Raw genomic sequence first — 17,934 nt, 5'->3', positions numbered from 1 at the left:
TTGCAGTATTTTATGTCAGAGGGCTTTCTGACCTCAAGCAGATCCCAGGCAACTCAAGTACTTGATCTCAGTCAAATCTTATTTTTGTAGTAGGGCCCTTGATAATGAACCTGGGAAGAGAAATGGGAAATTCTGTAGATCTGTCAGCTCATAAGGAAATGCATGTCTTCTTCATTCATCTGGGGCACTGGCAAGTGAACAATTTTTTTTTTTTTTTTTTTTTTTTTTTTTTTAAGAGCTAGTCTTGCTCTGTCACCCAGGCTGGAGTGCAATGGCGCAATCTTGGCTCACTGCAACCTCCACCTCCCAGGTTCAAGTGATTCTGCTGCCTCAACCTCCCTAGTAGCTGGGACTACAGGCACCTGCCACCACACCCAGCTAATTTTTGTATTTTTAGTAGAGATGGAGTTTCACCATGTTGGCCAGGATGGTCTTGAACTTCTGACCTCAGGTGATCCACCTGCCTTGGTTTCCCAAAGTGCTGGGAATATAGGCGTGAACCACGGCACCCAGCTGGTGAGTGAACAATTTTAACTGTCCTTGTTGTATGATCATTTTTTACTGAATTGTACCTTGACTCAAAAAATCCAAATAACTGAATAGTCATGCGAGGGCTCTGGCATGGAAGTGGGCTTCTGGGATGCTTGCCAATGAGTTCCTTTTTGAGGACACAGAATCTAAGTGGAAAGATTAAGTGGAGAGGCAGCTCCACCCTCTAAGTCTTATTCCTATGTTCCATTCAAATCTTGCTAGCCCGATTTCTGTGGGGTCTGGGCTTTGGAAATTCTCTTTTTTCATGGATGTCTCAGTGCACCTTGTTAAACCGAATTTGGACTGTTTTGTGTTCATCAGCTTCCAGCTCTGCTGATTGGTTCCAGTTTCCTTGCTCATGAAAGCCAAGATAATCTGGCACCCACCAGTCAGGCATCCTTAAGTATCTGGCACCAAGGTAAACCTGGAAGCCAGTTAAGAAGTCCCAGTGATCCAGCATACTCACTGCGTGATGAGAGACAGTTGTGGTATTCCAGAAAGAGCACTGGAATAGGAGCAGGAGAACTGGGTTCTTGTCTCATCTTTGCCTCTACTGCATCATGGAAATTTGGGCATTTCTTTGATTTCTCTGAAATTCTCTTTCCTCAGCTATAAAATGGTGGTTTGAACTAGATAGTTTCTCAAGTGTCTTCCAGTTCCAAATTACTGAGTATATGAAAAACTAAAAGAGCTAAGCTTCATTTATGCCTGTTGTTGCAGAAACACAACTTAGCTTTAAAGATATTTACAGTAACTGCCTAAAGTTGCATATACTTCTGATCCTTTTCCACAAAAGTAGTTTGTATAACAACAAAATGAGAAGGGACACGGTCCATATTCCAGAGGAGAGAATTAACCTCTTCTTACCTCAATGTTCCCTGACATTAAGGGGGATAATAATATCTAACTCAGAATTATGGGGAAGACTAAATGAGATAATCCCTGGCACTTAGAATGGTGCTGGAGAAAAAGGAAGTGTTAAGTGAAAGTTATTATTAATATAAAATTAGAAAGATTAAAATTTGCATGGGCCACAGTGACTCACGTCTGTAATCTCAGCACTTTGGGAGGCTGAGATGGGAGGATTGCTTGAGCCCAGGAATTTGAGACCAGCCTTGGCAACATGGCGAAACTCCATCACTACAAAAATTACAACAATTAGCTGGGTGTGGTGGTGCAGTCTATGGTCCTAGTTACTCAAGAAGCTGAGAGGTGGGAGGATTGTTTGAGCCCAGGAGGTCAAGGCTGCGGTGAGCCATGATCGCACCACTGCCCTCCAGCCTGGGCGACAGAGTGAGACCAAAAAAGTCGCCATGGAATTGTAGTAAGGGTTATGCTGAAATAATAAATGTTCAGCGGTTGCTCAGAAGTCAAGGTGAGACTAGAATAGAGAATACAGAAACAGACCCATTTATATATACAACCACCTGGTTTTTAGCAAAGATGTTACTGCTGTGTAGTGAGAAAAAGATGGCTTTAGTCAATAAATAGTACTAGACCGGTTGGATATCCATATGGGGAAAAAATTGGTTTTGACCCCTGCTTTGTACCACACATAAAAATGAATTCCATGTGGCTCATAGATCTGAGTATGAAAGTAACACATTAGCACCTTTAAAGATAACATAAGAAGAATAACCTTATGACCTTGGTGTAGGCAAAGATTTTTTAAGTGGAGCACAAAAAGTGTAAACTTTAAAAGAAAAGACTGATAAATTAGATTTTATTAAAATGAAGAACATCCATTCATCAAAAGATGTCATTAAGATTGTTGAAAAGGGTGCGGTGGTTCATGCCTGTAATCCCACCACTTTGGAAGGTGCAGGCGGGTGGATCCCTTGAAGTAGGAGTTCGAGACCAGCCTGGCCAACATGGTAAAAACCTCTTTCTACTAAAAATACAAAAATTAGCCGAGCATGGTCATACACATCTGTAATCCCAGCTACTAGAGAGGCTGAGGCACGGGAATCACTTGACCCGGGACGTAGAGGTTGCAGTGAGCCAAGATTGCACCCCTGCACTCTAGCCTGGGCAACTGAGTGAGACTCTGTCTTTAAAAAAAATAATTGTTGAAAAGGCAAGCCACGGAGTGGGAGAAGATATTAGTAATATATGTATCCAGCACATAACTCTTACCAATATATCATATAAAGACTTGAACAGGCACTTCATAAAAGAAGATAACCAATGGTCAAAAACATGAAAATATCGTAAGTCCAGTGGGAGAATGGAGATGAAAACCACCATAAGATACTAATTATGTTCCCACCACATTAGCTAAAAGTTTTTAAAGGTGAAAATGTTAGTGAGGGTGTAGAGCAATTAGAACTCTCATATACTGCTAGTAGGAGTGTAAGTTGCCACACCTACTTTGGGAAACCATTGTACAATATGTAATAAAGTTGAGTGGATTCATAACTCATGGCCCAGCAGTTTTAGTCTTAAGTATATACCCCATAGAAAGGTGTATATATGTACAGAAACGTTCATAGCACCATCACTCAAAATAGCGAAAAACCAAAAACAATCTAAGTGCCTGATAACAATAAAATTAATAAATTGGGGTATACTCTTACAATGGAATATTATATAGCAACAGAGTGAAGCAAATTCAAAACACACATGATGAATATCAAAAACGCTATGTTGAGCAAAAGAAGCCAGACCAAAAATAGATATATACCATATGCATATGAATCTAGTTATGTAAAATACAAAGAAAGGTGAAACTGATCAATGATTATAGATTATAGAGGTCAGAAATGTAATTATCTTTGGTGAGTGTAAAGACTGGGAGGAGGCATGAGAAAAGCTTCTGGAATTCTGCATACGTTCTATTTCTTGGAACTGAGTGGTGGTTACATAAGTATATTTACTTTGTAAAAATTCACTGAACTGTATGCTTAATGTTTGTATGCTTTATGTATTTCATGCCTTAATAAAAAGTTTTATTTAAAAAAAAAATGAAGGAGTACACAAAAAATGGAAACAACCCAAATGTGTCTGCAGCCAATGAATGGATAATTTAATATGGTGTATCCATATAATGGAATATTATTCATTCATAAAAAGAAATGAAGTACATGGTACAACAGGGGTGAACCTTGAAAATAAACTAGGTGAAAGAAGACAAGCATAAAAGGGCACTCATATTCCATTAATATGGGATGTCAGAACAGGAACATCTGTAGAGACCAGAAATAGATTAGTGGTTGCCTGCGGCTGGGAAGGTTGGGAGGAAATAGGGAGTGACTGTAAACACGTCATTACGTATGGGCTTTCTTTTTGGGGTGATGAAAACTTTTAAAATGTATTGTAGTTGTGGTTGCACAACTTTGTGCCTATACTAAAAACCATTCAGTTGCATACTTTGAGTGAACTGTGTGGTATGTTAATGAAATCTCAATAAAGCTTTCATGAAACAAAAAGTTAAGAGATACTGGTAATTGTAATAATGATTAAAACATTGTTAATCATAATCAGCCTTAGGAAAAGGCTGCACCACCATATGGTCCTTTGGTATGATAGGTGAGCACATTGTTACTAGAGTCAGACAATGTTCTAATCCTAGCTGTGCTATTTACGGACTGTGTGACTTTGGGCAAATCATTTAACCTCTCTGAGTCTGAATGTTCATTGGTAAAATGTAAATATTAACAGTACCTAACTCATAGAACTTTTGTGAAGATTATTCATTTAATCAAGAAATAGTTGAGTGTATTTATATGCCAGCCACAATAAATAAAACTATTGTTATCATCCAGGAGATACTGCATCTGAAGAGTCTTAACTCCATTTTAGTGAGAGAGGCTACAAGTGAACTTGAGCGTATGTCATGAGGACAGGACATCTTTCCCCAACTATACCACATCCATATCTATTACAAAATACAAAAGTCATGTTCAAGGCCAGGTGGGGTGGCTCACGCCTGTAACCCCAACATTTTGGGAGGCCGAGGTGGGAGGATTGCTTGAGCCCAGGAATTCGAGCCCAGCCTGGGCGACATAGTGAGACCCCATCTCTACAAAGAATTTAAAAATTAACTGAGCATGATGGTGCATGCCTGAAGTCCCAGCTGCTCAGGAGGCTGAAGTGGAAGGATAACTTGAGCCCAGGGAGGTGGAAGCTGCAGTGGGCCATGATCGTGCTACTGCACTCCAACTTGGGTGACAGAGCAAGACCCTGTCTCACAAAAAACTCAGGAAATTGAGTTATAACTAACTGATATATGGACAGCTCAGAAATAGAAAGTCACCAGTAGTAAAAAGACTGCTTGACAAGGTTTTCATTTCAACAAATATTTATTGTCTCCGTAAAGGAATTACTTTCAGTCATGTTGAAAATCATACTATGTCTACTTACTTGTTCTACTTATTAAAATGTTTGTTCTGCAAAATGAATGTATAATCTTTTAAAATTAAATTGAGAGTGCTTGTAGTCTACAGGTGTTGAAAAAGAAGCAAGTATGAGTTTGTTAGGTACCTGATGCTAAGGGGCAAATCTCCATAATGCAGTGGTTAGGAACTCTGGTTTTGGAGTCAGACCTTGATGCAAGGTGTCTGACCTCCCTGGGTCTCAGTTTCTTTATCTGTAGAAAGAGATTAGTCTCACAGCATTGGAAGATTAAATGAATTAATATAATGAAGTGCTTTAAAAAGTAAGCAGTCAATATGCCATTGTTATGAGACCACCAGTACGGTGGATTCTTATACCATAAGCATGCATAAATTATGTATATAATTTCTGGTTAACTTTTGTGAAGTCTTGGGGGGTCAGAAATGGTTTCCCTTTCATGCAAAGAAATTAATAAGTGAAACTGAATGATTGGATCCAAAAGAGCTAATTGGGCATGGTAAGAAAATAATCCAAATGATATCTCCAGTGTCAGAGAAAAGCCACTAAGGGTTTTTGTCACCGGCATATAAAGCAATGAACTTTTGCCTTTCAGAATTCTAGGTAAATATGAAAGTTGTTTCAATTTCTGATGTAAGGAATGCTGGGATTGGATTAAGCAGTTAACAGTTAACATTTAGTTTGTAGGCATTTTAATACACATAGTTGTTTTATATTTCTTTAAAACATTGAAAATTATATATCTCTGATATATTTGGCTGTTAGAGACTAGTACTTATGTCCTGGGACTATTTTTTTTTTTTTTTTTTTTTTTTTTTTTTGAGACGGAGTTTTGCTCTTTTTGCCCAGGCTGGAGTGCAATGGTGCTATCTCGGCTCACCGCAACCTCCACCTCCCGGGTTCAAGTGATTCTCCTGCCTCAGCCTCCTGAGTAGCTGGGATTACAGGCATACACCACCATGCCCAGTTAATTTTGTGTTTTTAGTAGAGATGGGGTTTCTCTATGTGGGTCAGGCTGGTCTCCAACTCCTGACCTCAGGTGATCCACTCGCCTCAGCTTCCCAAAGTGCTGGGATTACAGGCGTGAGCCATCGCGCCCAGCCGGGACTTTTTAAAAATAGAAAAATCCACAAATGAATGAAAATATGCTACAGTTCTGTTTTCAGACCTAGACCTGGGGGAAACCATTCTACTGGGATTCTACACGTACATTCCCTGCACAGCCTCAGATATAAGAAAGACTGGGTCCCCATGCTGGCCATACATGTCGAAGCCCATAAAAGAGATGACACCACATGCCATGACCTACTATGTACTGCAGTCACATTTCTGGCATGAAAATAGTTGTTTCCTGTTCAGAAAGAGTATGCCCAGTTCTCTGCTACTTCATTTACTAAGTTCACCTTTATGGAGCTTGCCTGCAAAGTGCTTTAGTCACCAAAATCCACCAGGAGAATTGACCAATAAGCTGGCATCAATTTACTGCCTCCTGCTCAGGCTGGCCAGTAGTGCTGTTTCTTGGTGTGTGCTGGGAAGTCAAGAGGTACACAGGTGGCTAGGGTGGACATAGTGTTTTGTTGGTGTACTTTATTTTAAAAATCCAAGACTCTTTACCAAGTAAAACACTTATGATTCAAAAATTAAAGTTTACATCTAAGCAAAAAGAAAAATTCAAAATCCTGTCACTCGAAACCATTGTTACCTTCTTCTTATATTTTTCTCCAGATATTTTAAAGCAGGGTTTGCATTTTTTATTTTATACTTTTTATCCTTGTTGCTTTTCTCAGCCTTTGAAAACTGAAAACATTACAAATGTGTGTAACGGATAAAGGAACAATCCTGGTATCTGCTGCCTCTTAAGATCATCACTGAGGACATTTTTATTCTGCTCCTTCTTAGCAGTAACCTTCAACTTCTGCCTCTATTGACTTGTTGTTGTTTTCAAACTTTGAGCTAGTTTTACTTAACTGGATTTGTCCTTTTCAAACTTTTTTCTTTTCTTGCCTTCAGCCCTGCCTCTTCTTTTTTTTTTTAATAAAGAATTTTGAACATGCACAAAAGCAGAAGGAAGAGTATAATGAAACCCGTTGTTCCCATCACCTAGCCCCTGCATCCCTCATTCCACAGCCAGTCCTGCTCCATTCCCAACCCACCTGTACCCCAGCCCTTATTACTTTGACCTGTTCACTTTGTAATGACCTTCTAGGGTCCTTTGCAGTCCCTAGGACTTCACTGTCTTTTGGCTTTGAGGAAGAACCAAGTGCCTGCCCTGCTGCTCTCAAAGCTTCTCTGGAGCTTGCGCTCTGTCCCAGGCTTGACCGGCTGACCTGGGCTTTCCCCACTCATTGCTGAAATGCCTGGAAGTTCCCAGACGTTGAGTGCGCCAGCCTCGCAAGTTCAGCTCCTCATTCTCTTTCCTGTTAATGAAGAAGGCCATTGCTCAAGTCATTTGGAAGAGGAAAAGTGGAATTTACTACCTGGGTGTTCCTCGTCTGTGCTGTTCATATAAATTTAAACTTAGATTCCTGACAATTACATTGAACATGACAAAAATTGCTGTGTGGGCAGTTTAGTTGAGTACTTGCAGATTGATAGAGCCCTTAGTAATAATGAAGGGAAAAGGCTCTTGAAGCTGCTTAGTTCCAGAAGATGAGCTCACCAGTTAAGGAGTTTGCAACTAAAGGTCCTCATTAACCTCTTGCTGGATGGCAAAGAGGAAAAAGAAGAAGAAAATCCAGGCTCTTCAAATCCTGACCTTTGGAGAGATCTAAGAAGAAGTCATCCTATGCTACCCCCTCCTCATGGTGGGTTCCTGTATTTCATTCAGATTTACTTACCCCAGATGTTTTTTTTCACTTCAACTTCTCTTAAGTTTATAAAATATCCTCAAACCATTACCACGTCATGGCCATGGAGTGCTGCCATGGCTTGCTATACTGGTGGTCAGCTTTTGTGTGAGATTACATAACGAATACCACATGGAGCTGGAAGATGCCAGCGTTTGAGTTGTCCCTCTTACCTAGCAACCCAATCAGTGTTTCTCAGAGGGAATGTGCTTATCCCAAGTAAAAGGTGGAGTTTATTGTGTGGCCACAAGGTGATCCAAGCCCAATTGAGTCTGTCTCCAATATTCAGTAGGATCACGCTGAGGCCAGGGCCCACGTCCTAGCTGCGTCAAGCTGCCCTGAGTCAGGCCCCTCATCGCTGGTGCCGTTTGGACAGCGGAACGTCCCTTTCTCTCAGTCCTCTTGGTTGGATTACCCTTTCTGAGCTTCCAGAATACTGTTTTGTATCTCTGTTGAGGCTCCTGTGTTGGGAAAACTGGCCACAGGATCAAGCCAGAGCATTGTGTTCCCATCATAGACTGGGTGGAAACCAACCTGAGGTACAGGAAATCCAACATCTGTTCTATCTGTCAGGGTGTCCAGCAGGTTGTACTTCTGATTGTGGTCTTCAGGCTCTTTGTTTTTGTTCAGTATGACTGCAGATGGCATTAATAGAGCCATGGTCTGCAGAGTGGATGAGGTGGCAAAGTGAGAAAGTGAGTATGGTACATTCAAGTTACCTTTCCACTTAGCACTCCCTGGTGGCTTCCCATTGCACTAGGAGTAAAGAATGCCTCATCCTGACCCAGCAGGACGGCTCTCCTCAGGGCCCATCCGCCTCACTAGCCTCCCTGCTTCGAGTTCTTCTCTGCTTTCCAGCCATCTTTCTATTCCTTAGACACAGCAAGCTTGCCCCCACCCCTCTTCTTTCGCTCTGGCTCTCCTGCCTGGGATACTCTCCCCCATGTCATCATGTGACGTGGTCTTTCTTAGACCCACAGGTCTCAATCTGTTTCCTCAGAGAGACCTTTTCATTACTAATGAACTCTAAAATAAGCTCCAGGCATTCACTGTTTTATTTTTTCCAAAGTCCTTTTTACTATCTAAGTAATCTTGTCATTTTTTTTGTTTGCTTGTTGCCTTTCTCTCCCAACTTGACTGGAAGCTTGGCATGAGAAGGGAGCTTGTCAGTTTTCTTGTATGTCTCCAGTGCCTAGAAAAGGACCAGTACATAGTAGGAGCTTAATAAGTATTTGTTGCATGACTGATTGAATGAATGAACATGGTTATTAGGAAGATTATGAGGTAACTAAAAGCCAAACCATGTGGTTGTTTAGCCTGAAGGAGAAAAGTCCCAGGGGGCCATATGCTGGCTGTCTCAGTAATTAAAGCTGGTACTACCCTAAAAGCACCTCGCCCTGTTTCACTCCTTTCTCTTAGCCAGATTGCTGTCGTCCGAGGAGATAGGCTTATTCTGGGGACCCTTATGAGCCAGAACTGGAGCCAATAAATGGAAACTCTAGGGAGACATATTTTGGCTTTAAAAGAGAGAAAAAAACAATAAGAATTGCCACTTTACCTGAGGACGTAGTGAGCTTCACCAGAACAGCAGTGAGTTTTAAGTCACCTGAGGTAGGCAGGCACAGCCTGTGTGCTCTCTTGCAGACCTGGTATGGAAAGGGCTCAGCACCTGCATGGGCAGTTAGGCAGGGTTTACAGTCCTTTCAGCCCAGAGCAGCAGGGGGCCTGCCTTATATTTTTTGTTACTTTCTTTTTCTTTCAGTAAATGTCAATCACTGTGGGCCCAGCCCTTTCCCTACCCATCATGCTGATTACAGAGAGTCAGGAGCTAGTTCATGATCTACATGTAGTAAATGGGGGTAGAAGAGTTGAGAAGCTGTAGGAAGACACAGAAGGGGATTGAGCCTGGTCTAGGTCATCAGGGCAGGCCTGCTGGAGGAAGTGACTTTAGGTGGTAGTTTGAAGGACCAGTGGGAGTTGCCAGGAAGAGAAATAGAGATAACCAGGGGGAACCCCATGGGTGTGAGCATGGGAACCCCATCACAGTGTCTTGGGGGTATAACTGTCATTTAAGGGATAAGGACCAGGAAAGTCAAAACATGCACAGAGCAGACCCACATGATGAGCACAGCTCTTTGTGAAGTGGTGATAAGAGGATGGTGTGCAGGGGAGGAGTGGAAGACACAAGACCATGGGATGAGAGGGGTGGGCAAAAACCAGGCCAGGCAGACTATGGAAGCCAGGTCTGGGCTGTGTGCTCAGGGAAGCAGAGGCTCTGGAGGGTGTAGATGGTGAAATGACAGGCAGATTTGTGTTTGGAAAGGGCACTGTTTTCACTATGGAAAATGAGTTTGAGAAATGGCAGGGAGAGCAATAGGAGGTTGTTAGATACTTCTTAGGAGAAGCCATGGTGGTCTTGGCCAAGGTGACAGTGGCGGGAAGGAAGACATATGGGCAGATGTGAGAGATGTATGGAAGGTAGAATCAGAATGATTAATCGACACAGGCCTGAGAAAGTCCCAGGTTTCTTTTTGGTTTAGGCAAGCCTGGGTATCACTTTTGGTTTAGTGGAGGTGATCCCACTTCCTGGGACAGGAAACACAGGGAGAGAAATAGTTTTGCTGACAGTAGGGGCTTACGGAGGTATGAATGTGATGTGACTGTGGGACAGCTGAGTGACAATTCTCAGTAGACTTTTTATACATCAATTTGGAGCTCAGAGAAGTCTAGTCTGGTGATATACAATTAGAAGACCAAAGCACAGAAATGAGGTTTGAATCCCTGGAAGTAGGTGAGACAATCCAGAGAGAAGAGGTGGAATTAGGAGAGAAGGCAGCCTGGGGCAGAGCACAGAGGCTGGGCACACCACACGCAAAGGACATGGAGAGGCAAAGAAACTTGAAGAGGAGCAAACATGGAGCTTAGACACCCAGAGTAGGGCCCAGAGCTAAGGAGAAGTGTCCCAAGGTGTGGGGGTGGGGAGGGCGCAGAATCACCAGGTTTCAGATGCTGCTATAAGGTCAGGCCTACAAAGGTTTGGATTTAGTGCACAGAGGTTACAAGTGACCTGGACAAAGTTATTTTTTACTGATGAAGTATATTAAAAGGCTTTCCAGGTGTCACATGTGCCTTAGTCCATTCAGGCTGCTGTAACAAAATACTGTAGACCAGGTGGCATAAAGAACTAAAACAACGGATTTATTCCTCATAGTCCTTGAGGCTGAGAAGTCCAAGATCAAGATGCTGGCAGATCCAGGGTCTGGTGAGGGCCCACTTCCTGGTTCGTAGAGCAGCACCTTCTCATTGCGTCCTTCCATGGTAGAAAGAATGAGAGAGCTCTCTGGGGTCCCTTTTATAAGGCACTAATCCTATTTGTGAGGGATCTACCTCTGTGGCCAAATCACCTCCCAGAGGTCCACCTCCTGATGCCATCACATTGGGGATTAAATTTCAACATGTGAATTGGCAGCGAGCGGATGGGGAGACTGGGGGGAACAAATATCTATCACAACACATAATATTATTTTATGCGAGGAGTGTCCTGCTGATGTCAAGAAGAGCCTCTGTCACCACTGTAACCACTGTCGAGTCTCAGCAGTGGGTAAAAGTGAATGAAGTGACCCAAGTCTGGAAGGCCCTTATCTCACTTCTGGTAAGGGAAGGCCCCACCTATAGTAGGTGGCCACCCTGGTCCTGCTCATTCCTGGTGCAGGCCTCTTGAGTCGTTCAGACAGTCTCTGCACTACCAGCTAAACATGACTGTAACCTAGAAATGTAGAAGGGAGTGGTTTAGATTTTAAAGAGCTTGTTCATCTAATTAAATAGAACTGGAGTTAGTGGCTTAGTGGTTGTTCTATAATCAGGCCCTGCTACAAGTGGTTAAGGAGACTGACAGTGGGAACCAAAAGAGCCTGCAGGGACAGGAGTGTGGCTGTGAACATGGCTGGGAAGAGTCTCTGCCAGGACTTTTGAATCCAAAGCTGAGAATGTGGCTTCCATGGAGTTATGAGAGATAGGGAGGGATTTTGAGCTGTGGCCCACTGAGATGAAAAATTGGGTTGTATCATCTTGTCTTGGAGTTGCAGTGATAGTGTATGGCGAGGGGTAATAAAAGGAGCAAAGGATCTGGACCCAACCTGGTTTTGAATCTGGAATTTCTCACTTTTTAGCTAGGTAATTAGAAAAGTGACTGAGAAGCTCTCTGCATCTCAGATAATTCATCTGTGCAAAACGATTTGCATAGCTGTAGTCAAAGTTAGCTTGTGTGTGGAGCCCCTAGCACAGAGGAGACATTTAATAAATGATCACTCCTGCTGTCTTTATTATTATTATTATTATTATTATTATTATTTTCTTGAGACAGAGTCTCACTCTGTTGCTCAGGGTGGAGTGCAGTGGCGCGATCCTGGCTCACTGCAACCTCCCCCTCCCGGGTTTGAGTGATTCTCCTGCCTCAGCCTCTCAAGTAGCTGGGACTACAGGCATGTGCCACCATGCTTGGCTAATTTTTGTATTTTTTTAGTAGAGATGGGGTTTCACCATGTTGGCCAGGCTGGTCTTGAACTCCTGACTTCAGGTGATTCACCCACCTCAGCCTCCCAAAGTGCTGGGATTACAGGTCTTTATTATTTTCATGATCATCATTGTCCATGTTACGTTTATGTAGTTGTTATGGATCACAAAACACTTTCAGATGTTCTCACTGATTGCAGTTCAGCTTACTCCCGTACACTTGAGTCATGACACGGGTGTATCTGCGAGCCTCATTAGACCGGGAGCTCCTTAAATGGAGGGGTCCCCACTCACGGATGTCTAGTGCAGGCATAAACTAGAGGATCCATGTGAGGAAGCACTTCCCCTACCAGAGCTCTTCAGAAAGAGAGCAGGTGGCTTCAAGAGGATGTCAGCTTCCCACCCTTGAGGATATAGCAGGGGCCACCTGGCAGGGACACTGTGGGGAAGTGGCTGCACTGGTTGGAAGGCTGGCTTCAAAGAAATGGTTTCTCAATCCCACTTTATAATCTATTAGTGTTTTAATTGGATGAAGCAGTTCTGATGTCCTGTCAAGTTCATTCAAAGGAGTGTTTGTACTCATCTAAGTTTGTGGACCCTGGGCAAAGTGAGCCAGACATGGCTGTCCCGGGGATCCTTCCTCTCCCTGCTCTAACTGCTCTTTAAACACACAGACTCAGCCCTGGCAGATGAAAGTTTTAAATTTAAAAATATTTTAAAAGAATGCTTTTATATGAAAGACAGTATCTTTTAAAATATCAAATTTGTCTTAAACATTTTGGCAGCATATGCCATGTAACTTTTGGATTTATGTTTTCTCTTTCATAGAATAAAAAGTTCAGTGCAACCACCTCAAGAGTTCTGCAAGTTCACATTATGTAAACATATATAATAAAATATTTACTTAGGGTTTCCATAAAAAAGATCCAAAGCAGAGAATAAGAGGGCTTCTCTTTGCTGGTTTCAGAGGCTCTGCTGGGAATTCTGAGTGAAATTTAAGCCTCTTGAATATGTTTTGATTGGCCTTCTTTGTATTTTATCTCCTGTAATGAACTCTTTGTCAGTTTGTCAATTTTGACTAAGGACAGAAAGTTCATGTGTAGTAACAGAGACTGAATTTAAAATTATGGTTTATATCATGATGTAATAATCCTCTCTCTTGTCCTTTAGTCAATATTTACCTGGTAGGCCGATATATTATAATGCTGACTTCAAAAGAAGACTCTTTATTTTACCTTCTCTAAGTGTTGGTTTTAGATACTTGAAATATCAAAACTGGAAGTTGAGCCGTCTGAGACTCTTGGCTGAATTCATGTAAAGTTCAGTTCCTCGATCGCAGGGCAGGTTTCACTGCTCCCAGTGACCCAGCGACACAGCTGCGTGCCTGTCAGAATGAGGCAGCTAAGCTTGGAGTCATGCTGGTTCCTCTCAGCTTTCCAGACAGCCCTCTCCTCTGTGGGAAACAGATCTGTTATGTTACCCCATAGCAGCCAGGATCTCTTAAGTGTACTTAAGTATTCCTTTATGTATTACAGCTACAGGATTGGGCGGAAAAACCTGAAGAATGCCCTGTAGGAAGGTGGTCTCTGAGTGTCACACCAGATGAAGAATAAGGAATCTTAAATTCTTTTCTTTGCTTGAACCCCTTTTTTCAAGCACCCCATGTGTAAGCATTTTTCCATTTTAAAAACTGAGGGAAGAATTATCCCCCGGTGAAGGATTAGGAGGATGATAAGTAGCTACACAGTTTGCAGATAAAATGTGTGATACCTTAGTACTGATCGTTCAGGTCACCAAAGAAGCAAATGGTACTGTGTTAATAAGTTCTTCTGAGCCAACCTGGGTGTGAGTCAGGACTCTGTCAGTGAGTCATAATGGAAAGGGAATTGATTCACTCATTAACTGCCAAGTCCGCAGGTAGACTAGTTTCAGGCTCAGCTGGATCCTGAAGTTCAAATGAGGTCATGATTCTTCTTTTCTTTCTTAGACTATTATTTTCTATATTGGCATGATTATGTAGCATAGATGTTTCCTGGCAGCTCCAGGTTTATGTGGTCCTTAGTGCCTGGGATCCCAGGAGAGAGACCCTCTTGCCTGGAGTTCATATCATTTATCAAGTGTATTGTTCAACTTAAGCAAATTCAACACTATGCTTGTATCTTCCATGTGTTTATCTCTGCCCATTGTGTATCAATATTTATTTTATTTTATTATTTTATTTTTTCAAGACAGAGCCTTGCTCTCTTGCCCAGGTTGGAGTGCAGTGGCACGATCTCAGCTCATTGCAACCTCAGCCTCTGAAGTTCAAGCAATTCTCCTGCCTCAGCCCCCTGAGTAGCTGGGACTACAGGTGTGTGCCACCACACCTGGCTAATTTTTGTATTTTTAGTAGAGGCAGGGTTTTGCCATGTTGGCCAGGCTGGTCTCAAATTTCCTGGCCTTAAGTGATCCGCCAGCCTTGACCTCCCAAAGTGCTGGGATTACAGGCATGAACCACCGTGCCCAGCCTATATACTTATTTTACATGTATACTCTTTTTTGTAATCTGTTCATTTTGTACATTTTCATACACACATACATGTATATGTAAGTATATACATATGTATATACTCTTGTATGTATATGTATATTTTTATTTTCACATATACATTTGATAGATGATTTACAGTATGTTCAAGAATAAATCTTAAGTTTATAACCTAACGACCCTCCCTCATTTAAGGTACAGTTCTAACAGCCTTGGTCATCTGACCAACTCTCTGGTAAACCTGGTAGGGAGGGCAGGGCCTGTTAAAAGACAGCTCCACCAGGAAGGGAAGGAGCAGTTCTAAAAGGAAAAAGAAAGTGGGTCCTTTACCAGAGGGAAAAGATAAACCGACTATTGATTCATTCATTCAGCAAGTACTTCCTGAGAACCTATTATGTGCCAGGCACTCTTCCAGGCCCTGGGCGTACAACAGTAAACATTACACAAAAGGCCTTACTTACCGGGAGCTTACGTAGTAGGGAGAGAGATAACAAACACACAAGCCGATAGAGATATGCTGTGATATCTGGTAGTGCTGAGAGCTCTGAAGAAAGACCGCGGTAAGCAGCAACAGGTGTGGAGTAGTTGCTTTACAGTGCAGGTGGAGGAAATGGGGTTGGGGGGTGGTGGGGAGTTGGAAGAGGCAGATAGGTGGAGGAAGCAGGGGGAGGGGGGTAGAGGAATCTCTTCTTGTTTTGGGATTCTCTTTCAGTTGACCCAAATAAAGTAAGGAAGATTTTGATAGGCAGATACTATTAAGACTATCCCAAGCATAGGGAAAAGTATGAGTCAAGCCAACGTCTAAATGTCTTGAGGGAAGATCTGTTCAGGGAGTGGAAAGAAGTTTCCCATGACAGCTGCATACAGAGCATATGAAGGATGGGGCTGAGGTTGCTTGGGGTGTGACCCTGCAAGGACATAAATAACAGGCTAAGAGTACCTTTCCCAGACCCACATTTAGAAAGATCACAGCAAAGTGTGGAGAGCCAGGTGAGGGGTCACAGAGGCAAGATAGGGCAGCCAGGTGTGCACTGAATAGGGCAATGGCCAGAGGGAATGGGAAGGAAGGGCAGAGCTTTCAGAGGTTGCATCTGCAAGATTTGGGGATTAATTCACTTCTAGTGACCTAAAAGGATTTGTTCATCGCCCAGAATGAGCCATATCTTCTTATGTTTACTCAAAGATAAGAAGTCTTTAGAAATGGGAAACATCTTGGGAAAGTGGTTAATCTTGTTTATTCACAAGACAATTTCATCATCTTTTGCTATACAATGAGGAAGGCAACAGTAGTGCAGGTCACAGGGGGAGGTGGCCAAGGAAGGAGGAAAGCAAGACTGGATGTGGCACCTACATTGCAGGTCCTGTGGCCTCTGGGAGTGACATACATTCAAGGAAAGGACTTCTGGGAGGGAATGCTGTGGCCTTCCATGCCAGCCTGATAGTCTTTCTCGTGCATTTACAGGCAACTTCGAAGTGGGAGTTCACATTGCCGACGTGAGTTACTTTGTTCCAGAGGGATCCGACCTGGATAAAGTGGCTGCTGAGAGGGCCACAAGTGTCTACTTGGTTCAAAAGGTAAAAATCCATCTCCAGTTTCTTTTTTCTTGCTTTGTTTATTTGTTTGTTTCCCTGGAAAAGTGTGTGCTCGCTGTTATGACATGTTCTCCGGAAAGAGAAGCCAAAGAAAGACACAGGTGTTCATCCGAGGCCTCACCCCAGAGTGGCCCTGCTATTTAAGTAACTGACAGATACTCAGCTTCAGAAAGAAAGGAGGCAAAATACCTGCTTTCAAACAATTCTTCTAAAGCAGGGCTTGGCAAACTCAGCCGACACCAGCCACTAGTTTTTGTAAGGTTTTATTGGAACTCAGGCACATGCGTTTGTTCATGTATTGTGGCTGCTTTCATATTACTTCAGCAGAGTGGCATGACGATTTCCTGTTACTATAGGCCCTTTAAGGAAATGTTTTCAACCCCTGTTCTAAAAGGTGGGAGCCAATCTGGTCCTGACCTGCCCATTACAAGATAGCCATGGGAGTCTCTGAGATGGAAAAGCGAAGGAAGATGAGGAGGAGTCTGAGCTTTTCCCTCTCATCCTGACTACACCACTCTTGGTTAGTTGCTAAGTGTCTACAGAACTCCCTAGACTCATCTGTGAAATGCAGGGATTGGACAGATGGATCTCAAAACATCCCTTCCATTCTATGTACCTGTACCTGGCACATTCAATGGTAACCATGAGAATCCATTCCTTTAACAAGTATATATTGAGCACCAATTATCTGGTGGACACTGCAGTAGGCCTCAGAGACAGGGGTTAATAAGAGACCAAGCATGAGTAAGTTCTGCCTTCCACACTGTGGTTTGTGAATTCTGCCAGGTTTCTTTCTCTTCTTTCCCTCCTCTGATCCTCTGTTCATTTGCTCATCTTCCTTCTTTGGCCATATCTGGACTTCCACTTCCTTTCTAGCTTTTTAAAATTTGGCAGTCCAATTTGGGATTCTACCTATACTAGCTTGAGGCTTCCTGCCTCGCAAACCCATGCACTAGGACATGATTCTGGTATTTGCTCATTGACTGCCCTAAGGTCAGAGGAATATCCCCACCATCCACCCTAGAATGCACCACCATAGGTGCATTCTGGAATTTCTGGGCTTTACTTCTAGCAAAGTGCCTACTTAATGTCCACAAAGGTATTGGCACTTCTGGAGCAAAAGCTATCCAGGAACACCCAAAAGTTTCTAAGATTTCTGGTATTTACCAAGTGTTACTGAGAGTTCCTCTCATGTTTTCAACTTGTCCACCCTGAAAACTAACCTCTCAAAAGGGAAGAGACTAGTCTAGGCTTTGAATGCAGCCATATCTTCTAGGGGCTGAAGATCCTGTTGCCTGTGGCCCAAGCTTAGTTCCCCCAATGTAGCTGAGCTTATCTTTTGACAGTGATGTCTTCCACCCCATGGTAGAAGTCACCCTGTCTGAGACCCTTTGTTTCTGCTACAAAGGGAGCTAGCCTAGATGGGCTGTCTTGTCCCAAAGGAAAGCCAGAGCTGTCATCTGCCATAGCCGCCTTCAGTAAGTGGAGGTCGTACCTAGGAAAACCTGGTACCTCCTCTCCCCTGCCCCAGGACAGTACTCTCTGTATCACTGAAACCTAGAATGTTTGAGC

At 42.9% G+C, this 17,934-nt stretch overlaps 1 protein-coding gene across 3 annotated transcripts in view; it reads left to right on the top strand.

Annotated features, from left to right (window-relative positions):
* DIS3L2 (DIS3 like 3'-5' exoribonuclease 2) overlaps positions 1 to 17,934 on the top strand; it is a 380,125-nt gene that overhangs the window by 263,616 nt on the left and 98,575 nt on the right. For all 3 annotated transcript variants that reach the window (XM_050751081.1, XM_050751079.1, XM_050751080.1), the window contains one exon: positions 16,232 to 16,344. In XM_050751081.1, the coding sequence (XP_050607038.1) occupies positions 16,232 to 16,344 (113 nt within the window). The remainder of the gene's footprint in view (positions 1 to 16,231; positions 16,345 to 17,934) is intronic.

Source organism: Macaca thibetana, chromosome 12 (assembly GCF_024542745.1).
Source record: "Macaca thibetana thibetana isolate TM-01 chromosome 12, ASM2454274v1, whole genome shotgun sequence".
Classification (NCBI taxonomy): Eukaryota; Metazoa; Chordata; class Mammalia; order Primates; family Cercopithecidae; genus Macaca; species Macaca thibetana.
This window is presented reverse-complemented; position numbering and strand designations above follow the sequence as displayed.